Consider the following 17006-nt stretch of genomic DNA (forward strand, 5'->3'; position numbering starts at 1 on the left):
GGCCGCCGCGCTGGGAATCCACCGCCGAGCCCGCGGCCGGTGGGAGCCGCGGCGGCCGCTGCCGGTGCCGGTGCCAGATAAGGCGGGCAGGGGCACCTTGGCCGGGCCGGAGCCCCCGCTGCTCCCGGCCGGGGGGGGGGCCGCTGGCTGTCCCTGGCGCCGGTCCAGCCCGAAGGACACCCCCAAGGTCGCACCTGCCGGGGCCCATCATCGCGCCGCGCCGCGACCCCCCCCCCCCCCCCCGGGCCGGGAGCTCCCGGGGGGCTCCGGCAGCATCGGCTGCGCCGGGCGGTGCTGAGGTCGGCGCTTCTGCCGTCCCTCGGTGCTCGGGGCTGTGCCCCCGGTTGGTGCCCGCGCTCGGCTGCGCCACGCCGGGGCAGGGGGTTCGGTTTAGAGCGCTGTTCGTGAAAGCCTGGTGGGGGGCAAGGGGGGGGCCGCCCGGTGCCCACGAAGGCGCTGCCCGGTGCCAGCAAGAAGCTGCCCGGCGCTTGTGGAGGGCTGCCCGGTGCCAACGATGGGGCTGCCCGGTACCCGCTGAGGGCTGTCCGGTGCCCGCGATGGGTTTCCCGGTGCCCACAAAGGGGCTGCCCGGTGCCCGCGGGGGGCTGTACCGGCTGCCCTCGGTGTCACTTGTGCCGCACTGTCAAGGCAGGTGCTTTCGGGGGACGCCACAGCTCAACCGGAGCTCCCGTCCGGGTCTGCATCCCCGTGCCCGCGGGGCAGAGGGCTGGAGGGCAGAAGGCTGGGGGAAGCTCGGGCGGGCGAGGCAGAGCTTGGCAGCCCGGTGGCGGCGCCGGCTGGTTTTGGCAGCAGGATGCCGCTGTTTGTTTGGCTCCGCGCCGGTTTCCAAGGCTGCCAGAGACGTGGCGGCAGTGGGCGGGTGGGGGCCCCAGAGGTTTGGGAACACCCCCCCCCCCCCCACCCTGTGTCCCCCTTTCCGCTCCACTCAGCTTTTCCACCGCGCTGGCGGCTCCGGCTGTGCCAGGCCGGGAGCGTTGTTGGATGTTGCTTCTGGCCGCAGCAGTGACTCACCAGCCTCGAGGGGCCGTGGCTGGCAACCACCGGCATCCCCGGCGCGGCCCCCCCCGACACGGCCTCCGCCCCCCCCGGCACTGCTTCTGGCGGCCATGGGGAAGCTCTTCCCGCCGCTGTCCCCACGTCCTCCGCGGTGCAGCCGTGGGAAGCGTCCCGGAGCCGTGGGAAGCGTGTCGGAGCCCTGGCAGCGTGCGGGAAGCGTGGCGGGCGTGGCGGCAGGCGCATCCCACGGGACACGTGTCCCGTTCCAGGCGGCGCTCCCCGCTGCCCGGCTGCTATCGCCCCGGCTCGGCCCCCCCCCGTCCCCCCCCCCCCCCCCCCCGGGCTCCTTATCTCCGCAGCACAGATGGGACGCCGCCGCTGCCGTGGGTCGGCACCGTGCCATGCCGTGCCGTGCCGTGCCGTGCCGTGCCCAGCCCCCACTCCTGGGCCTCGCTGCTGACCTGGTTCGTCCTGGCTGGCTTGTGCCATGTTGGGTTTTAACGCTAGACCCCCCCCCCCCCCCCAAGCCCCCCGAGACCCCCCCCAAGACCCCCGTGCTCCCCGCAGCAGGGATGTGCTTTGCTCCAGCAGCCCCCTCAGTGCCCAGGGTGCTGGCAGGGGCTGCAGCCGACCTCAAACCACTCCAGTGCCTCGCTGACCGGGGATCTTGTGCCATCCCATGCCCATGCCCGTGCCTGTGTCCCCTGCCCGGCGGTTCCAGCCCCTCCAGCTTCGTCCCAGCTGCCCGCTGCGCCCTGCCCACAGCCGTGCGGGACCGGGGGGTCCCAGCAGAGCGGCCGGGGTTGGGCTCCGCGCTGCCCAGGAGCAGGAGGAGCCGGGCTGGCGGAGGCCGTGGGCTGTGTGAGTCACTGGCCGCCGCTCTGGCCGCGCTCCGGGCACGGATTCCGCTGCACTCCCACCAGACGCGGTGGGACGCCGAGCGGGGGCGGGGGGACGCCGGGCCAGGACGCGCGATGGGCTTCTCGCTCTGCTGCTGTTGCTGCTGCGGGCCAGGAGAAGGTGACCTGCGGGCCGCGGGGGTTGGGGGGATCGGGGTGCCGTGGCATCCCCCAGGACCCCCGTCCCCGCCGCAGGCCCCTTCCCGGCACAAACGGGCCCTGCGTGTGCTGGCGGGCTCGTCCGACCGCGGGGCGGGGGCGCAGGGGGTCCCGGCAGCTTGGGGGGCGTCGGTGGGGGAAAACACCCACCGGAAAACACGCTGAGGGCTCCCCTTGGCACAGGGACCCCTGCGGGGGGAAGAAGCCGGGAGGAATGGGTGCTGGGGGTAAGCGGTTCGTGCTTGGGGGGGCCACCCCCGGGAGCTCTGTGTGCGCGGAGGGGCCGGGACGCGGGTGCTGGAGATGTCGGGGTGCCCCGTGACTGCAGTACCGGCTGGTCCTGGGGGCTCCGGGCGGAGGGGTGCGGCTGGGGGGGGGGGGGGGAAAGGGGAGTGCGGGGTGCCGGCTGTGCGGGGAGCGGAGTCCCCAACACGGGGGTCCTGAGTGCAGGAGGGGGTGTCCCGCCCGGACATCGCCCCGGGGTGTGGGATGGAGTTCCCCCGGATTGCAGGGACGGGGTGTTCCCCCCGGATCCCTCCGGTCTCCCCGGGTGCTGCGGGCGGTGGCGCAGCCGGGGCCGCTGAGGGGAGGGCGGGGCGGAGCGGGGCGGGTCCCGCCCGTTTCCCCCCCCCCCGCCCGTCCCGTCCCGCCCGGTGCCGCTGGTCGGTCCCGGCCGTGGGTCCGTCGGTCGGTCGGTGGATGGTGGGTCGCGTCCAGTCCCGTCCGGTGGAGCCATGTCTGGTCCCGGTGGGGACTGGCTGAGCGGCGGCTCCGGGCCCGAGCGGCGGCGGTACCTGAGCGCCCGGCTCTGCTGCACCGGTGACCGAGGGGAGCGGGGCCGGGGGGACGCGGGGGAGGGAGCGAGGGGGGTCCCGGGGAAGAAGGGGAGCGCGGGGGGGTTCGCGGCGGGGGTGCGGGAGCGGCGGGACGGGTGGGGGACCCGGGAGGGCGGGGGGGACACAGGGAAGGGCGGGGTGTGCGCGGATCCCCCCCCCCATGCCGAGCAACGCCCCCCTCTGTGACCCCGCCTTCAGGGCCAGGCTGGGCTGCGCTGAGTTTGGGGCGGGCTCTGCCGGGAAGGGGTGATTGTGTAAATGTGTGCGTGTGTGTTTTTGTGTGCGCCTCTGTGCGCGTTTGTGTGCGCCTCTGTGCGCGTTTGTGTGCGCCTGTGTGCGTGTTTGTGTGCGCCTGTGTGTGTGTGTTTGTGTGTGCCTGTGTGTTTGTGTGTGCCTGTGTGTGTGTGTGTGTGTGTGTGCGCCTGTGTGTGTGTGTTTTGTGTGCACCTCTGTGTGTGTTTGTGTGCACCTCTGTGTGTGTTTGTGTGCACCTGTGTGTGTTTGTGTGCACCTGTGTGTGTGTGTGTGTGCGCCTGAGTGTGTGTGTTTGTGTGTGCCTGTGTGTGTGTGTGTTTGTGTGCGCCTCTGTGCGCGTTTGTGTGCGCCTCTGTGTGTGTTTGTGTGCGCCTGTGTGTGTGTTTGTGTGTGCCTGTGTGTGTGTGTGTGTGCGCCTGTGTGTGTGTGTTTGTGTGCGCCTGTGTGCGTGTTTGTGTGTGCCTGTGCGTGTGTTTGTGTGCGCCTCTGTGCGTGTTTGTGTGCGCCTCTGTGCGTGTTTGTGTGCGCCTCTGTGCGTGTTTGTGTGCGCCTCTGTGTGTGTTTGTGTGCGCCTCTGTGCGTGTTTGTGTGTGCCTCTGTGTGTGTTTGTGTGCGCCTCTGTGCGTGTTTGTGTGCGCCTGTGTGCGTGTTTGTGTGCCCTGTGTGTGTGTTTGTGTGCACCTGTGTGTGTGTTTGTGTGTGCCTCTGTGTGTGTTTGTGTGCGCCTCTGTGCGTGTTTGTGTGCGCCTGTGTGCGTGTTTGTGTGCCCTGTGTGTGTGTTTGTGTGCACCTGTGTGTGTGTGTTTGTGTGCACCTGTGTGTGTGTTTGTGTGTGCCTGTGTGTTTGTGTGTGCCTGTGTGTTTGTGTGTGCCTGTGTGTGTGTTTGTGTGTGCCTGTGTGTTTGTGTGTGCCTGTGTGTTTGTGTGTGCCTGTGTGTGTGTTTGTGTGCGCCTGTGTGTGTGTGTTTGTGTGCGCCTGTGTGTGTGTTTGTGTGTGCCTGTGTGTGTGTTTGTGTGCGCCTGTGTGTGTGTGTTTGTGTGCACCTGTGTGCGTGTTTGTGTGCGCCTGTGTGTGTGTGTTTGTGTGCGCCTGTGTGCGTGTTTGTGTGCACCTGTGTGTGTGTGTGCGCCTGTGTGTGTGTGTTTGTGTGCACCTGTGTGTGTGTTTGTGTGCGCCTGTGTGTGTGTGTTTGTGTGCGCCTCTGTGCGTGTTTGTGTGCGCCTCTGTGCGTGTTTGTGTGTGCCTCTGTGCGTGTTTGTGTGCGCCTGTGTGTGTGTGTTTGTGTGTGCCTGTGTGTGTGTTTGTGTGCGCCTCTGTGTGCATTTGTGTGCACCTGTGTGTGTGTGTTTGTGTGCGCCTCTGTGCATGTTTGTGTGCCCGTGTGTGTGTGTTTGTGTGCGCCTGTGTGCGTGTTTGTGTGCGCCTGTGTGTGTGTGTTTGTGTGCGCCTGTGTGTGCGTGTTTGTGTGCGCCTGTGTGTGTGTTTGTGTGCGCCTGTGTGTGTGTTTGTGTGCGCCTGTGTGTGCGTGTTTGTGTGCACCTCTGTGTGTGTTTGTGTGCGCCTGTGTGTGTGTGTTTGTGTGTGCCTGTGTGTTTGTGTGTGCCTGTGTGTGCGTGTTTGTGTGCGCCTGTGTGCGTGTTTGTGTGCGCCTGTGTGTGTTTGTGTGTGCCTGTGTGTGTGTTTGTGTGCGCCTCTGTGCGTGTTTGTGTGTGCCTGTGTGTTTGTGTGCGCCTGTGTGTGTGTGTTTGTGTGCACCTGTGTGCGTGTTTGTGTGTGCCTGTGTGTGTGTGTTTGTGTGCGCCTGTGTGTGTGTGTTTGTGTGCGCCTCTCTGTGTGTTTGTGTGCACCTGTGTGTGTGTGTTTTTGTGCGCCTCTGTGCGTGTTTGTGTGCACCTGTGTGCGTGTTTGTGTGCACCTGTGTGCGTGTTTGTGTGCGCCTGTGTGCGTGTTTGTGTGCGCGCACGCACCTGTGTGCGGGTGCAGGTCCCTCGCCTGTGTCCACCCGTGTGTGTCCGTGCACTCGGGTGCGTACAGGCGTGCATGTGAGCGTGTGTGAGCTGCACGTGTGTCTGTGAGGGGGTGCGTGTGCGTGGGAGTGAGCTGCTGCACGCTCGTGGGTGTGCGTGAGTGGTGTGCATGTCTGTGTGTGTGTGCATGTCTGTGTGTGTGCATGTCTCTGTGTGTGTGTGTGCATGTCTGTGTGTGTGTGCATGTCTGTGTCTGTGTGTGCATGTCTCTGTGTGTGTGTGCTTGTCTGTGTGTGTGTGTGCAAGTCTGTGTGTGTGCATGTCTCTGTGTGTGCACACACATGTCTGTGCCAGTGCACACGCGTGCGTGAGCATGTGCACACCTGTGCAGGCCAGTGCAGGTGTGTCTCAGCATGCACACATGTGTCTGTGTGCGCACACAGGGCTGTCCTGGTGTGTGTGTGTGTGTACAAATGTGTTACACGCAGTGGCACACTGATGTATTCTGTGTGTGTGTGTATGTGTGTGCACAGTGTGCCCTGGTGAGTGTGTGTGTGTACAGATATGTTACACGCAGTGGCACACTGATGTATTCTCTATGTGTGTGTGTGTACAAATGTGTTACACGCAGTGGCACACAGATGTATTCTCTGTGTGTGTGTGTGTGTGTACAGATGTGTTACACACAGTGGCACACTGATGTATTCTCTATGTGTGTGTGTGTGTGTGTGCACAGGGTATCCTGGTGTGTGTGTGTGTACAAATGTGTTACACGCAGAGGCACACTGATGTATTCTGTGTGTGTGTGTATGTGTGTGCACAGTGTGCCCTGGTGAGTGTGTGTGTGTACAAATGTGTTACACGCAGTGGCACACTGATGTATTCTCTATGTGTGTGTGTGTACAAATGTGTTACACGCAGTGGCACACAGATGTATTCTCTGTGTGTGTGTGTGTGTACAGATGTGTTACACGCAGTGACACACTGATGTATTCTCTATGTGTGTGTCTGTGTGCGCACACAGGGCTGTCCTGGTGTGTGTGTGTGTACAAATGTGTTACACACAGAGGCACACTGATGTATTCTGTGTGTGTGTGTGGGTGTGTGCACAGGGTGTCCTGGTGCATGCATGTGTGTGTGTACAGATGTGTTACACGCAGTGGCACACAGATGTATTCTGTGTCTCTGTGTGTGCACAGTGTGCCCTGGTGCGTGTGTGTGTGTACAGATGTGTTACACGCAGAGGCACACTGATGTATTCTCTATGTGTGTGTGTGTGTGTGTGCACAGGGTGTCCTGGTGCATGTGTGTGTGTGTACAGATGTGTTACACACAGTGGCACACTGATGTATTCTCTATGTGTGTGTGTGTGTGTGTGCACAGGGTGTCCTGGTGCATGTGTGTGTGTGTACAGATGTGTTACACACAGTGGCACACTGATGTATTCTCTGTGTGTGTGTGTGTGTGTGCACAGGGTGTCCTGGTGAGTGTGTGTGTGTACAGATGTGTTACACGCAGTGGCACACAGATGTATTCTCCGTGTGTGTGTGTATATGCCCCTGCACACCCACGTGTGTTTGCCTGCACACGTGTGCATGTGCCGCTGTCTGTCTGTCTGTGTGTCTGTGTGTCCGTGTGTGCACGCCGTGTGTCTGTCCCAGCTCATCTCCCCGTGCCCGCCCACCCTGGCGCGCTCCCACACCTTGGGGAGCCGCTGCCCTCAGTGCCCTGCGTGCCCATCCTGCCCTGTCAGGTCCCCCTGCGTGTGTCACCGCTGCTGCTGACCCCCTCCCCGGTGCTGTCCCCCCGCCCCTGGGCCCTGACACTCCCCCCCGGTGCCAATCCCCGCTCGCTGCGGGCGCCCGGTGCCTCCTGGCACTCCCTGGCGTGGGGCTCGAGGTCTCCCCCGACCCTGGTGCAGTAGGGTCCCCGGGCCACCGCAGCGCTTTGCTGCCCCGTTGTCCCGGCCTGGTGCGTGGCGGTGTCGCCTGGGTGTCACCACGGCGCTGGGTGCAGCCCCGGTGGCGGCGGCAGCGCCCGTTCCGTGCCCGCGGGTGCCGCGGGGCGCGGGTGCCCGGCGCAGGTGTCGAGGTGGGGGCGGCTCGGCGGGTCCCGGGGGTTCCCCCGGAGCCCTGAGGGTGGGAGACGCCGTGGGAGGGAGCCGGGCCGGCCCGGTGGCGTCGGCACCCGCGGGCGAGACTGAGGCGCTCCTGCCCGGCCGGCCCGGCTGGCCCGGGAGCCGCCGGAGCCGGGAGCTGCCAGGGCCGGGAGCCGGGCGCCGCCTGCCCCGGGAGCCGCCGGGGACGGTGCCAGGAGCCGCCCCGTCAGGTCTTCAAAGCGCTCGCTCTGACGCCGCCGCGTCCTCCCGGTCGGTTCCTGCCGGAGCCGGGGGTGCCACAGCCGGGGGGTGCCGGTGCTGGGGGGTGCCACAGCCGGGGGGTGCCGGTGCTGGGGGCGCCGTTCCGCCCCTCACCCCGCAGCCGTCCCAGGCTCCCGGTCTCGGCTCAGAACCCCGTCGGTCCCGGCTCGGCACGTCGGGAGCGGTTCGGCCCGTGCGAGCGCGGTGCCAGACCGCAGCGGTGCCACCCTTGCGACCGCCCTGGCAGTGTCACCGCCGTGTCCCTTTCTCGTCCGGCCGCTCCTTCGGCCGTGTCGCGGTAGCCGCGGCTCCGGGGTGTCCCTGCCTCCCCCGACGTGCGTCAGCAGGGCTCCCACCGCGCTCCGGGCGCCACATGTGCCTGTGCCAGACGTGCCTGTGCCAGATGTGCCTGTGCCAGATGCGCTCTCGGCGGAAAAAATGTGCGTGCCGGGGCCGGGGCCGGGCCGGTGCCGCCCGCATTCCGCGGCGGCCGCGCTGGCTCTGTCCCAGCGGGCATCGGCCCGGCCGCGGCTGCCGCTCCCTGACGGGCCCCCGCACCCACAGCGTGTCACGGGTGGGTGTCGGGGGTGGGTGTCACGGGTGGGCGGGGGCCGGCGGGGCTCCCGGGGCGCCGCCGGCGCGCGGTTGGACCGTGAGTCACGGCAGGACGAGGCCACGGCCCCGTGTCCTTTGGACTCCGCGCTGAGGACGGGCGATGCCCGCCGCTGCAGAACGGGGGTGTTGGGGTGCAGACATGGATACTGGGGTGCAGACATGGATACTGGGGTGCAGACATGGATATTGGGGTGCAGACATGGATGTTGGGGCGCAGACATGGATACTGGGGTGCAGACATGGATATTGGGGCGCAGACATGGATATTGGGGTGCACTCATGGGTGTTGGGGTGCAAACATGGGTGTTGGGGTGCAGACATGGATATTGGGGCGCAGACATGGATATTGGGGTGCAGACATGGATACTGGGGTGCAGACATGGATATTGGGGTGCAGACATGGATATTGGGGCGCAGACATGGATATTGGGGTGCAGACATGGATACTGGGGTGCAAACATGGGTGTTGGGGCGCAGACATGGATGTTGGGGTGCAGACATGGATACTGGGGTGCAGACATGGATATTGGGGCGCAGACATGGATATTGGGGTGCAGACATGGATACTGGGGTGCAGACATAGATGTTGGGGTGCAGACATGGGTGTTGGGGCGCAGACATGGATATTGGGGTGCAAACATGGGTATTGGAGTGCAGACATGGATATTGGGGTGCAAACATGGATACTGGGGTGCAGACATGAATGTTGGGGTGCAGACATGGATACTGGGGTGCAGACATGGATATTGGGGTGCAAACATGGGTATTGGAGTGCAGACATGGATGTTGGGGTGCAGACATGGATATTGGGGTGCAGACATGGGTGTTGGGGTGCAGACATGGATATTGGGGTGCAAACATGGGTATTGGGGTGCAAACATGGATATTGGGGCGCAGACATGGATATTGGGGTGCAAACATGAGTGTTGGGGTGCAAACATGGGTGTTGGGTTTCAGACATGGGTGTCGGGGCGCAGGAAGTGAGCCTTAGGGCACTGACGTGTGTGTTGGGGTGCAGATCTAGGTACTGGGGTGTTGCCAGGCTGGCAGCGCCCAGGGCACCCGCAGCTGCCCTTTCCCCAGCAGCTGCCACCCCTGCCGTGGGTGACGTGGGTGTCTTTGGTGACTTTGGTCACATGGGTGCTCTGGTGGGCAGGACTGGCAGCTCCGTGTCACCCCAAGGGGCTGGGGATTCTCAGCCTGTGCCAGCCACCCTGGGGGTCCCCGGGGGGGGGACATCCCGGGGGGACGCAGCACCCCATGGGGCACAACCCCTGAATTTGCCCTGTGCTCCCCTCAGCTGATGTTGTCACCCACTGGGGGAGGGCGGTGGGAGGTGAATCCCTGGGGAGGGGGGATTCCTACACTGCTGCCAATGCCCCCACCCGACGTGAGAGCCCGTGGGTGCTGTGGGGCGCAGGGCAGGGTGTGGGGTGCTGTCCTGGGGTGCTTGGTGGGAGCGGAGCTGCTGGCGGGGCTGGTGTGTGCATGGGGGCACCCGGGGGAGTCTGTGGGGCTCAGTCCCCCATCCCGGGGATCCTGCAGCCCAGGGGATTGTGACCCTGAACCCCTCAAGAGGGGCCCCAGGGATCTGAGACCCCCAAATGTGGGACCTGGGACTGGGGCTGGTGAACCTGGGGGCTTGAGCCCCAGGTGGGGGGAGCAGGGGTCCTACAGCTCCAGGGCGTGAGCTGGGGGGTTCTGGGGTGGTCCCTGGGCTGTGGCACCGGGTGGTGCCAAAACCCCCACAGGGACTGAAGGTCCCAGCTGGGGCCTGGGGTGCCGGGCAGCTCCTGACCATGGGGCCAGAGGGGTTCTGGGGACCCTCTGCGAGGGGCAAGGAGGGTCTTGACCTGGAAACCTGGGAGACCTGAGCCTCCAGAGCTTGGAAATCTGATGGTCCTGAGGTGTGGTGGCTGGGGGTCCAACAGCCCCAGGCTGTGGGCCCCCCCCCCCCGGACTTACGGGCCTGAGGGTCCCAAGGCCCCGAGGTGTGGGGCAGGGGGTCTGGCCGCCCTGGGTGAGGGGTGAGGGGTTTCTGAGCACCCCGATCTTCAGGAACCAGGGTCCCGCTCCCCGCGCTCGCAGATCCGGGGGTCTCGCGGCCCCGTGTGTGGGGCTGGGGGTGCCGGCTCCCCGTGGAGCGTCCCGTGGCTGCTCCGTGGGTCCGTGTCCCATCCCGCCTGCAGGCGCAGGGAGGGGAAGGGTTAAAGCTCAGGAGTTTCCTGTGGGCAGGGTCGGGGCGTGGGGCTTGGGGGGCGGGGGGAGAGAGTCCCGTCTCCTCCCCGGGCCGCCCCACTCGCGGCGGGACCGGCGGCGGAGCGGGAAGGGAGAGCAGCTGTGTCGGGGCTCAGCATGTCCCGGCCGCGGCGCAGCTCGGAGGACGCTCCGGCGGTGGCCGCCCGAACGGGCTCCGAGGACAACCTGTACCTGGCCGTGCTGCGGGCGGCCGAGGGCCGCAAAGGTACGGCGCGGGGGGGCGTGGGGGGGGGGGCCGCCCACCATCGCATCCCCACCTGGGGCGGTGCCCCCAGGGCGGGCTGCGGGGCAGACCCCCGCACCAGGGCGGGGTCCGCAGTGCTGGCTCCGTGTCCCCGGGGCTGTGGGCCCCCAGGCGGGCCGTGGGGCAGCCCCCCCCCCACACCAGAGCGGTGTCCCTGGGGCAGGGCCCCGTGCCGGGGCGGTGTCCCCCAGGTTGGTGTAGCCAGGGCAGGCTGTGGGGCAGACCCGCACGCCGCGGCGATATCTCCGGCCAGGCTGCGGGGCAGACCCCCGAGCTGGGGCGGTGTTTGCGGGGCGGGCTGTGGGGGCAGACGGCAGCAGACCCCCCCCGCCGCCGCCCAGCTCCATCCCCGGTGCCCTCGGTCGCTTCCTGCCACGCCCTGCCTGGCCGCCCCGGCCTGGCCGCGGCTCTCCCTGTGCCGCCGCCGCCGCGGGGTGGGCGCCGCTCCGGGGACCCCTCGGGTGTCAATGTTGTGGGCGCGGGTGCCGGGGTACGGTGTCGGTGCCCCCCGCTCGGCGCGCGGTGTGCCCCACGTTTCCTTCCTCCCTTCCTTCCTTCCTTTCTTCCTCTCGCACCGTGGCCACTCCTGGCCCGGCACGCCCTGGCTGCGCCGCTGAGCGCCCGTGGGCCCGCGGGGCGGCTCGGGCTGTGCAGCACCCCGGGGTGCTCTCCCGGCGGGGAGTGTTGGCTGTGGGGCGCCGCGTGGGCAGATCCCGGCACGCTCCAGCGGGGCAAGACCCAGCACGCAGCGCCCGGCTCGCCACGGCGAGGGCAGGGGCGCCTTGCGGCTGCCGCGGCACCGGTGGCATCGCCCCATGTGCGTGGGGTGGCACTTCTGGCCTCCGACCCCCCTTGGGCGTCAGGCTGGGTGTGGCACTGGCGGTGACACCGGGGACCCAGGGGGACAGGAGTGCTGGCAGTGGGGCGCTGGGGGGGTTAGCGGGGTGCAGGGCAGTGGGCGCTGGTAGCGGGTGCTGTGGGGTGGGTCCTGTGGGATCCCAATGCGTCGCCATTCCCATGCCATCCCCTAATGACAGGGCAGCGGGCAGGGAGCGCCGTGACTCACTGCAGCCCTGCTTGGCCCCGTGCCCGCAGAGAAGGGTGTCCCGGGGGTGTCCTGGGGCGTCCCACAGCTCTGGCAGTGCAGATGGTGCGTGGGCGCACCCCAATCCCTTACATGTCCCACCGGGGCCCTGCCTGTGGGGCTGGAACGGTGCCAGGGTGGTGCCAGGACAAGCACTCCGTGGCCTCGTCTCCGTACCATGCCCAAACCGCTCAGTCAGTGCCCAGGGCAGTGCTGGGGCTCCTCAGAGCAGCGCCAGAGGGCTCAGGGTTGGGTGGGCACCTCCTGCTCCCAGCAGGCACGGAATATTCCGAGCTGAAAGGAGTTCCACAAGGATCACCAAGTCCAGCTCCTAATTTGTCCGTACTGGGGTTGAACCTGCAGCCTTGGCGTTCTTAGCACCACGCTCTGGCCAACTGATCTAATCTCAGCGCTCAGAGTTGAGGTGCTGGTGGGTGTTGGCATGGTGCTGGCATGGTGCTGGCACGCTGGGGCCGATCCCCGTTAGCTGTTTCCTCTCCCCACACCCCCGTGACTCACCGTGGTTCCCCAGAGCGGTTGGCTCATCATTTCCTGCGCCAGCCGTGCCCCGCGGTGCCACCGGCGGGGCCTGGTTTTTTGCTGTGCCACGACCCTGGTGCCACTGGCTCACCTGTCCCTCTCCTCTCTTGCAGATGAGCGAGATCGTGTCCAGAAGAAAACCTTCACCAAATGGGTCAACAAGCACCTTATCAAGGTACGGGCACCGCCAGTCCAGCGGGCACCACTGCCCCAGCAGTCCCTGGCCCCAAATCACCCCCAGCCACAGCCCCGTGTGCTGGTACAGCCGAGGACGTGGCAGTGGAGGGTCCCCGGTGCTCCTGTGCCACACCTCTGGTCAAGGCCTCTCAGCTGCCTCCTTGGTGGGGTTCTGCCCTCCCGGTATGCCAGGAGGGAACGGTGCCCTTGGCACCTGGGGATGTGTCCTGTGCCTTGACGCCCTCAGTCCCGTCCCAGCGCTGCCAGTCCCCAGTCCCTGCCCCAGGCAGAGCCCCACCTTGGCACCTGGCACACACTGGGACATGGCCCAGCCCCCCAGAGTGTGTCTCCACACGTCCCTGACCCTGCAGGGCCATCGTGGTGCCACCACGCTCTGCCCATCCTGGGTCCCCTCTCAGCTCTCTCCTAACTGCTCTCTTCTCTCTGCCCTGCGCAGCACTGGCGACCAGAGGTAGGTCCTTCCCCTCTCTCTCTGTCTGTCCCGCTGCGCTCCTCCTCTTTGCACACCCTCCTTTCCCCTGGGGCTGCCACTGTGGTAGGCAGTGGCTCTGACCCCTTCACGGTGGGTGTCTGCATGCCAAGAGTGATGCCAGAGTGATGCCAGAGTGATGCCAGAGTGACACCAGATCCATCCCGGCACAGGGGGAGCTGCTGCGTGTGTTTGGGGGGGGATCGTGGCACTGGGGACACCAGCTGCACTTGGGGCTGTGTGTGAGCACCCGCTGTGCTGGGTGGGGTCACCGGGCACCCACCCCGGTGTTGGCTGGCAGGGGTGGGGGGTGCTCAGCTGGCCCCGGCCCCCCTGACACCGTCGCCTTCCCCGCAGGCGCAGCGCCACGTCAACGACCTGTACGAGGACCTGCGGGACGGGCACAACCTCATCTCGCTGCTGGAGGTGCTGTCGGGGGACACGCTGGTAGGTGCCACTCCGCCCTGCCCGCGCTGTCCCCCAGTCCCCGCACACGCGCCGGCACCCCTCCGCCGGCCGTCCTCGTCTTCATCCTCGTCCTCGCCCTCGCTCGCTGCCTCTGTTCCCTCTCGTCCTGCTTGGCCGTCGGTCTGTCCCGGTGACCCCGGAGTGCCCGCGCCCCCCCCGCCCCCGCCTCTAACCTCTCTTTGCTTTGGTGCCCTCTCTGCTTCCTGGCGCCGGCCCCCGGCCCACCGCCGCCTTTGCCTCCTCCTTCTCCTTCCTCTCTCTGCTCCTCTCCGCTCGGCTCGGCCGGGGCAGCCCCGGGAGCGCGACGTCCTCCGGACCTTGCGGTTGGTGAGTGGTTCCGCCGTCAGCTCTTGGCTGGACGGAGACAGCAGTGCCGTGACAGCAGCGGCACGGAGCAGTGCCGAGCACGTCCCAGCGCGGTCTGCATGCCCCGTGCCGTGTGCCGTGCCTGTCCCAGCGCTGTCCCAGTGCTCTGCTGCATGCTTTGCCTGTCCTGGTGCCCCCTGACGCCCAGAGCTGTGCGGGGCGGGTTTCCCTGGGCCAGAACTCGGTGGCAGCAGCAAGAGAGAAGTCATCCTCCACAAGCACCGTCACTGGGAGTGATCCCACCACGCTGGGTGTCAGGCTGGAGCCGGACTCTGGCTCCTGGCGTGCCCTGCGGGGTGGCTGGCAAGCGGGGTGGCACGTGGCCACCAACTCCCTGGGTCTCACGCTAGGGCTGGCCCTGGCCCCGAGCGGCTGCGGGTCCACGTTGGCCCCTTTCTGTGGGACGGGAGCGACCCTGGTCTGCTGCTGAGTGGCACAAGGGGGTTCATGGAGTCCCCAGGTCTCCCGGCAGCCAAATCTGGGCTTAGCTGGTGCAACGTCGGCATTGCCGTGGGGCGGGGAACATATTTGGGGGGGTCTGGGCAGGACCCAGGGGACCCCGGCCGGGACCCACAAGTTTGGGGGGCTCACCCAGCTTGGCAGTTCCCGGTCCTGCTGAGGGGACACTGGAGCGTGCTGGGGAGCTGCATGGCGAGCGAGGGACCGCGGTGGCCACACGTGCAGCGCTGCCAGGACCGCGGTGCGCTGGCACCGGGGCCAGCAGCAGCCCCGCACGCCGGGCACTCGGCTCCCCTTCGGGACGGCTGGGATGGTCCCGGTGCTGCCGGGCGTGGCGTGGGAACAGCCTGCGCCGCCGGGTTCGCGGGGGGAGCATGGGGAGCGTCCCCACCCCGGCAGGGGCAAAGTGCGAGGGCGGGTGCCATCGGCATGTGCGGCGCTGGGAGGGGCCGGACGGCGCCGGGGGTGGGGGCGGCCGGGACGGTGTGGTGGCATCGAGGCGGGGCGGTGGCCGCGGGGGGGGGGCCGGGGGTGTGTGGTGGCGTCACGGAGGGGCTGCGGTGGCAGGACACGGCAGGGATGTGTCCAGCGTGGCCGCGCTCACCACCCTCCTCTTCCCCAGCCCCGGGAGAAGGGCCGGATGCGCTTCCACAAGCTGCAGAATGTCCAGATTGCCCTCAACTACCTGAAGCATCGGCAGGTGAGCATGGGGAGGGACCCCTGGGATGCCCATGACCCCCGGGGCTGTGCCGGGCTCCCCCAACCCTGAGCCGTGTGTGTCCTGCGCTGCAGGTGAAGCTGGTGAACATCCGGAACGATGACATCGCCGACGGCAACCCCAAACTGACGCTGGGGCTCATCTGGACCATCATCCTCCACTTCCAGGTGAGCCCGGCGGGGTGGGGACGGGGACAGTGGTACCGAGGGGCCAGGATTCCGTGGTGCTGGGGGCCTCCCCGGGCTGGTCCGGTCCCCAGTGGGGCAGGAGTGGTGTCACTGGTCACTGGCAGTGCCATGCAGCGAGCGTCACGGTGCCGGTGCCAGTTTCCAGAGTAACAGCTGTGTCCTGGCAGATCTCAGACATCCAGGTGACGGGGCAGTCGGAGGACATGACAGCCAAGGAGAAGCTGCTGCTGTGGTCACAGCGGATGGTGGAGGATTACCAGGGCCTCCGCTGTGACAACTTCACCACCAGCTGGCGGGACGGGCGCCTCTTCAACGCCATCATCCACCGGCACAGGTGGGTGCCGTGGTGGTGCCGTGTGATCCACGGGCAGGCGTGTGCTCGTGGGGCGGCCGTGCTGATCCTGTGCTCACGGGGGTGGCTGATCCTGTGCTCATGGGGCAGCCGTGCTGATCCCGTGCTCATGGGGCAGCTGTGCCTGTGGTCATGGGGTGGCTGTGCCAATCCTGTGCTCATGGGGCAGCTCATCCTGTGCTTATGGGGCAGCCGTACTGATCCTGTGCTCGTTGGGGCAGCTGATCCTGTGCTCATGGGGCAGCCATACCTGTACTTATGGGGTAGCTGTGCTGATCCTGTACTCACTGGGGCAGCCATGCCTGGGCTTATGGGGTGGCTATGCTGATCCCGTGCTCATGGGGCAGCTGTGCCTGTGCTTATGGGGCAGCCGTGCTGATCCTGTGCTCATGGGGTGGTTGTGCTGATCCCATGCTCATGGGGCAACCGTACTGATCCTGTGCTCATGGGGCAGCCGATCCTGTGCTTATGGGGCAGTCATGCTGATCCCTTGCTCATGGGGCAGCCTTGCCTGGGCTTATGGGGTGGCCATGCTGATCTCGTGCTCATGGGGCAGCTGTGCTGTGCTCATGGGGCAGCCATGCCTGTACTTATGGGGCAGCTGTGCTGATCCTGTACTCATGGGGCAGCCGTGCTGATCCTGTGCTCGTGGAGCAGCTGATCCTGTGCTTATGGGGCAGCCCTGCCGATCCTGTACTCATGGGGGTGGCTGGTCCTGTGCTCATGGGGCAGCCATGCCAGTACTTATGGGGCAGCTGTGCTGATCCTGTACTCATGGGGCAGCCGTGCTGATCCTGTACTCATGGGGGTGGCTGGTCCTGTGCTCATGGGGCAGCCGTACTGATCCTGTGCTCATGGGGCAGCTGTGCCTGTGCTTATGGGGTGGCCATGCTGATCTCGTGCTCATGGGGCAGCTGTGCTGTGCTTATGGGGCAGCCCTGCTGATCCTGTGCTCATGGGGCAGCCATGCCTGGGCTTATGGGGCAGCCATGCTGATCCTGTGCTCACAGGGGTGGCCAATCCTGTGCTCATGGGGCAGCTGTGCTGTGCTTATGGGGCAGCCCTGCTGATCCTGTGCTCATGGGGCAGCCATGCCTGGGCTTATGGGGCAGCCGTGCTGATCCTGTACTCACTGGGGCAGCTGTGCCTGTGCTCATGGGGCAGCTGTGCCTGTGCTCATGGGGTGGCTGTGCTGATCCTGTACTCACTGGGGCAGCCATGCCTGGGCTTATGGGGTGGCCGTGCTCATGGGGCAGCTGTGCCTGTGCTCATGGGGCAGCTGATCCTGTGCTCATGGGGTGGCTGTGCTGATCCTGTGCTCATGGGGCAGCTGATCCCGTGCTCATGGGGCAGCCGTGCCAATCCCGTGCTCATGGGACGGCCGTGCTGACCTTGTGTTCACCGGGGCAGCTGTGCCAATCCTACTCGGGGCGATGTGAGCACGTGCTCCTGACGAGTCCCGGCCCATCGGCCTGTGCTGCAGTGTGCCGTGCCCGCTGTTGGCGTGCCAGGGCGGTGGCAGGCAGGTCCCCACGGGTCCCGCTGGGACCGCT

At 66.5% G+C, this 17006-nt stretch overlaps 1 protein-coding gene across 11 annotated transcripts in view; it reads left to right on the plus strand.

Annotated features, from left to right (window-relative positions):
- PLEC (plectin) overlaps positions 1–17006 on the plus strand; it is a 62149-nt gene that overhangs the window by 14627 nt on the left and 30516 nt on the right. For 6 of the 11 annotated variants that reach the window (XM_053978645.1, XM_053978682.1, XM_053978707.1 and 3 more), the window contains exons 2-7: positions 12349–12410; positions 12870–12884; positions 13260–13349; positions 14818–14895; positions 14988–15080; positions 15269–15435. In XM_053978645.1, coding sequence (XP_053834620.1) covers positions 12349–12410; positions 12870–12884; positions 13260–13349; positions 14818–14895; positions 14988–15080; positions 15269–15435 — 505 coding nt within the window. Of the gene's footprint in view, positions 1–2744; positions 2895–12348; positions 12411–12869; positions 12885–13259; positions 13350–14817; positions 14896–14987; positions 15081–15268; positions 15436–17006 lie in introns of those variants that run through there. The other 5 variants (XM_053978652.1, XM_053978635.1, XM_053978669.1 and 2 more) reach the window with 3 other exon arrangements.

The sequence above is a fragment of the Vidua macroura genome, chromosome 1, assembly GCF_024509145.1.
Source record: "Vidua macroura isolate BioBank_ID:100142 chromosome 1, ASM2450914v1, whole genome shotgun sequence".
NCBI lineage: Eukaryota > Metazoa > Chordata > Aves > Passeriformes > Viduidae > Vidua > Vidua macroura.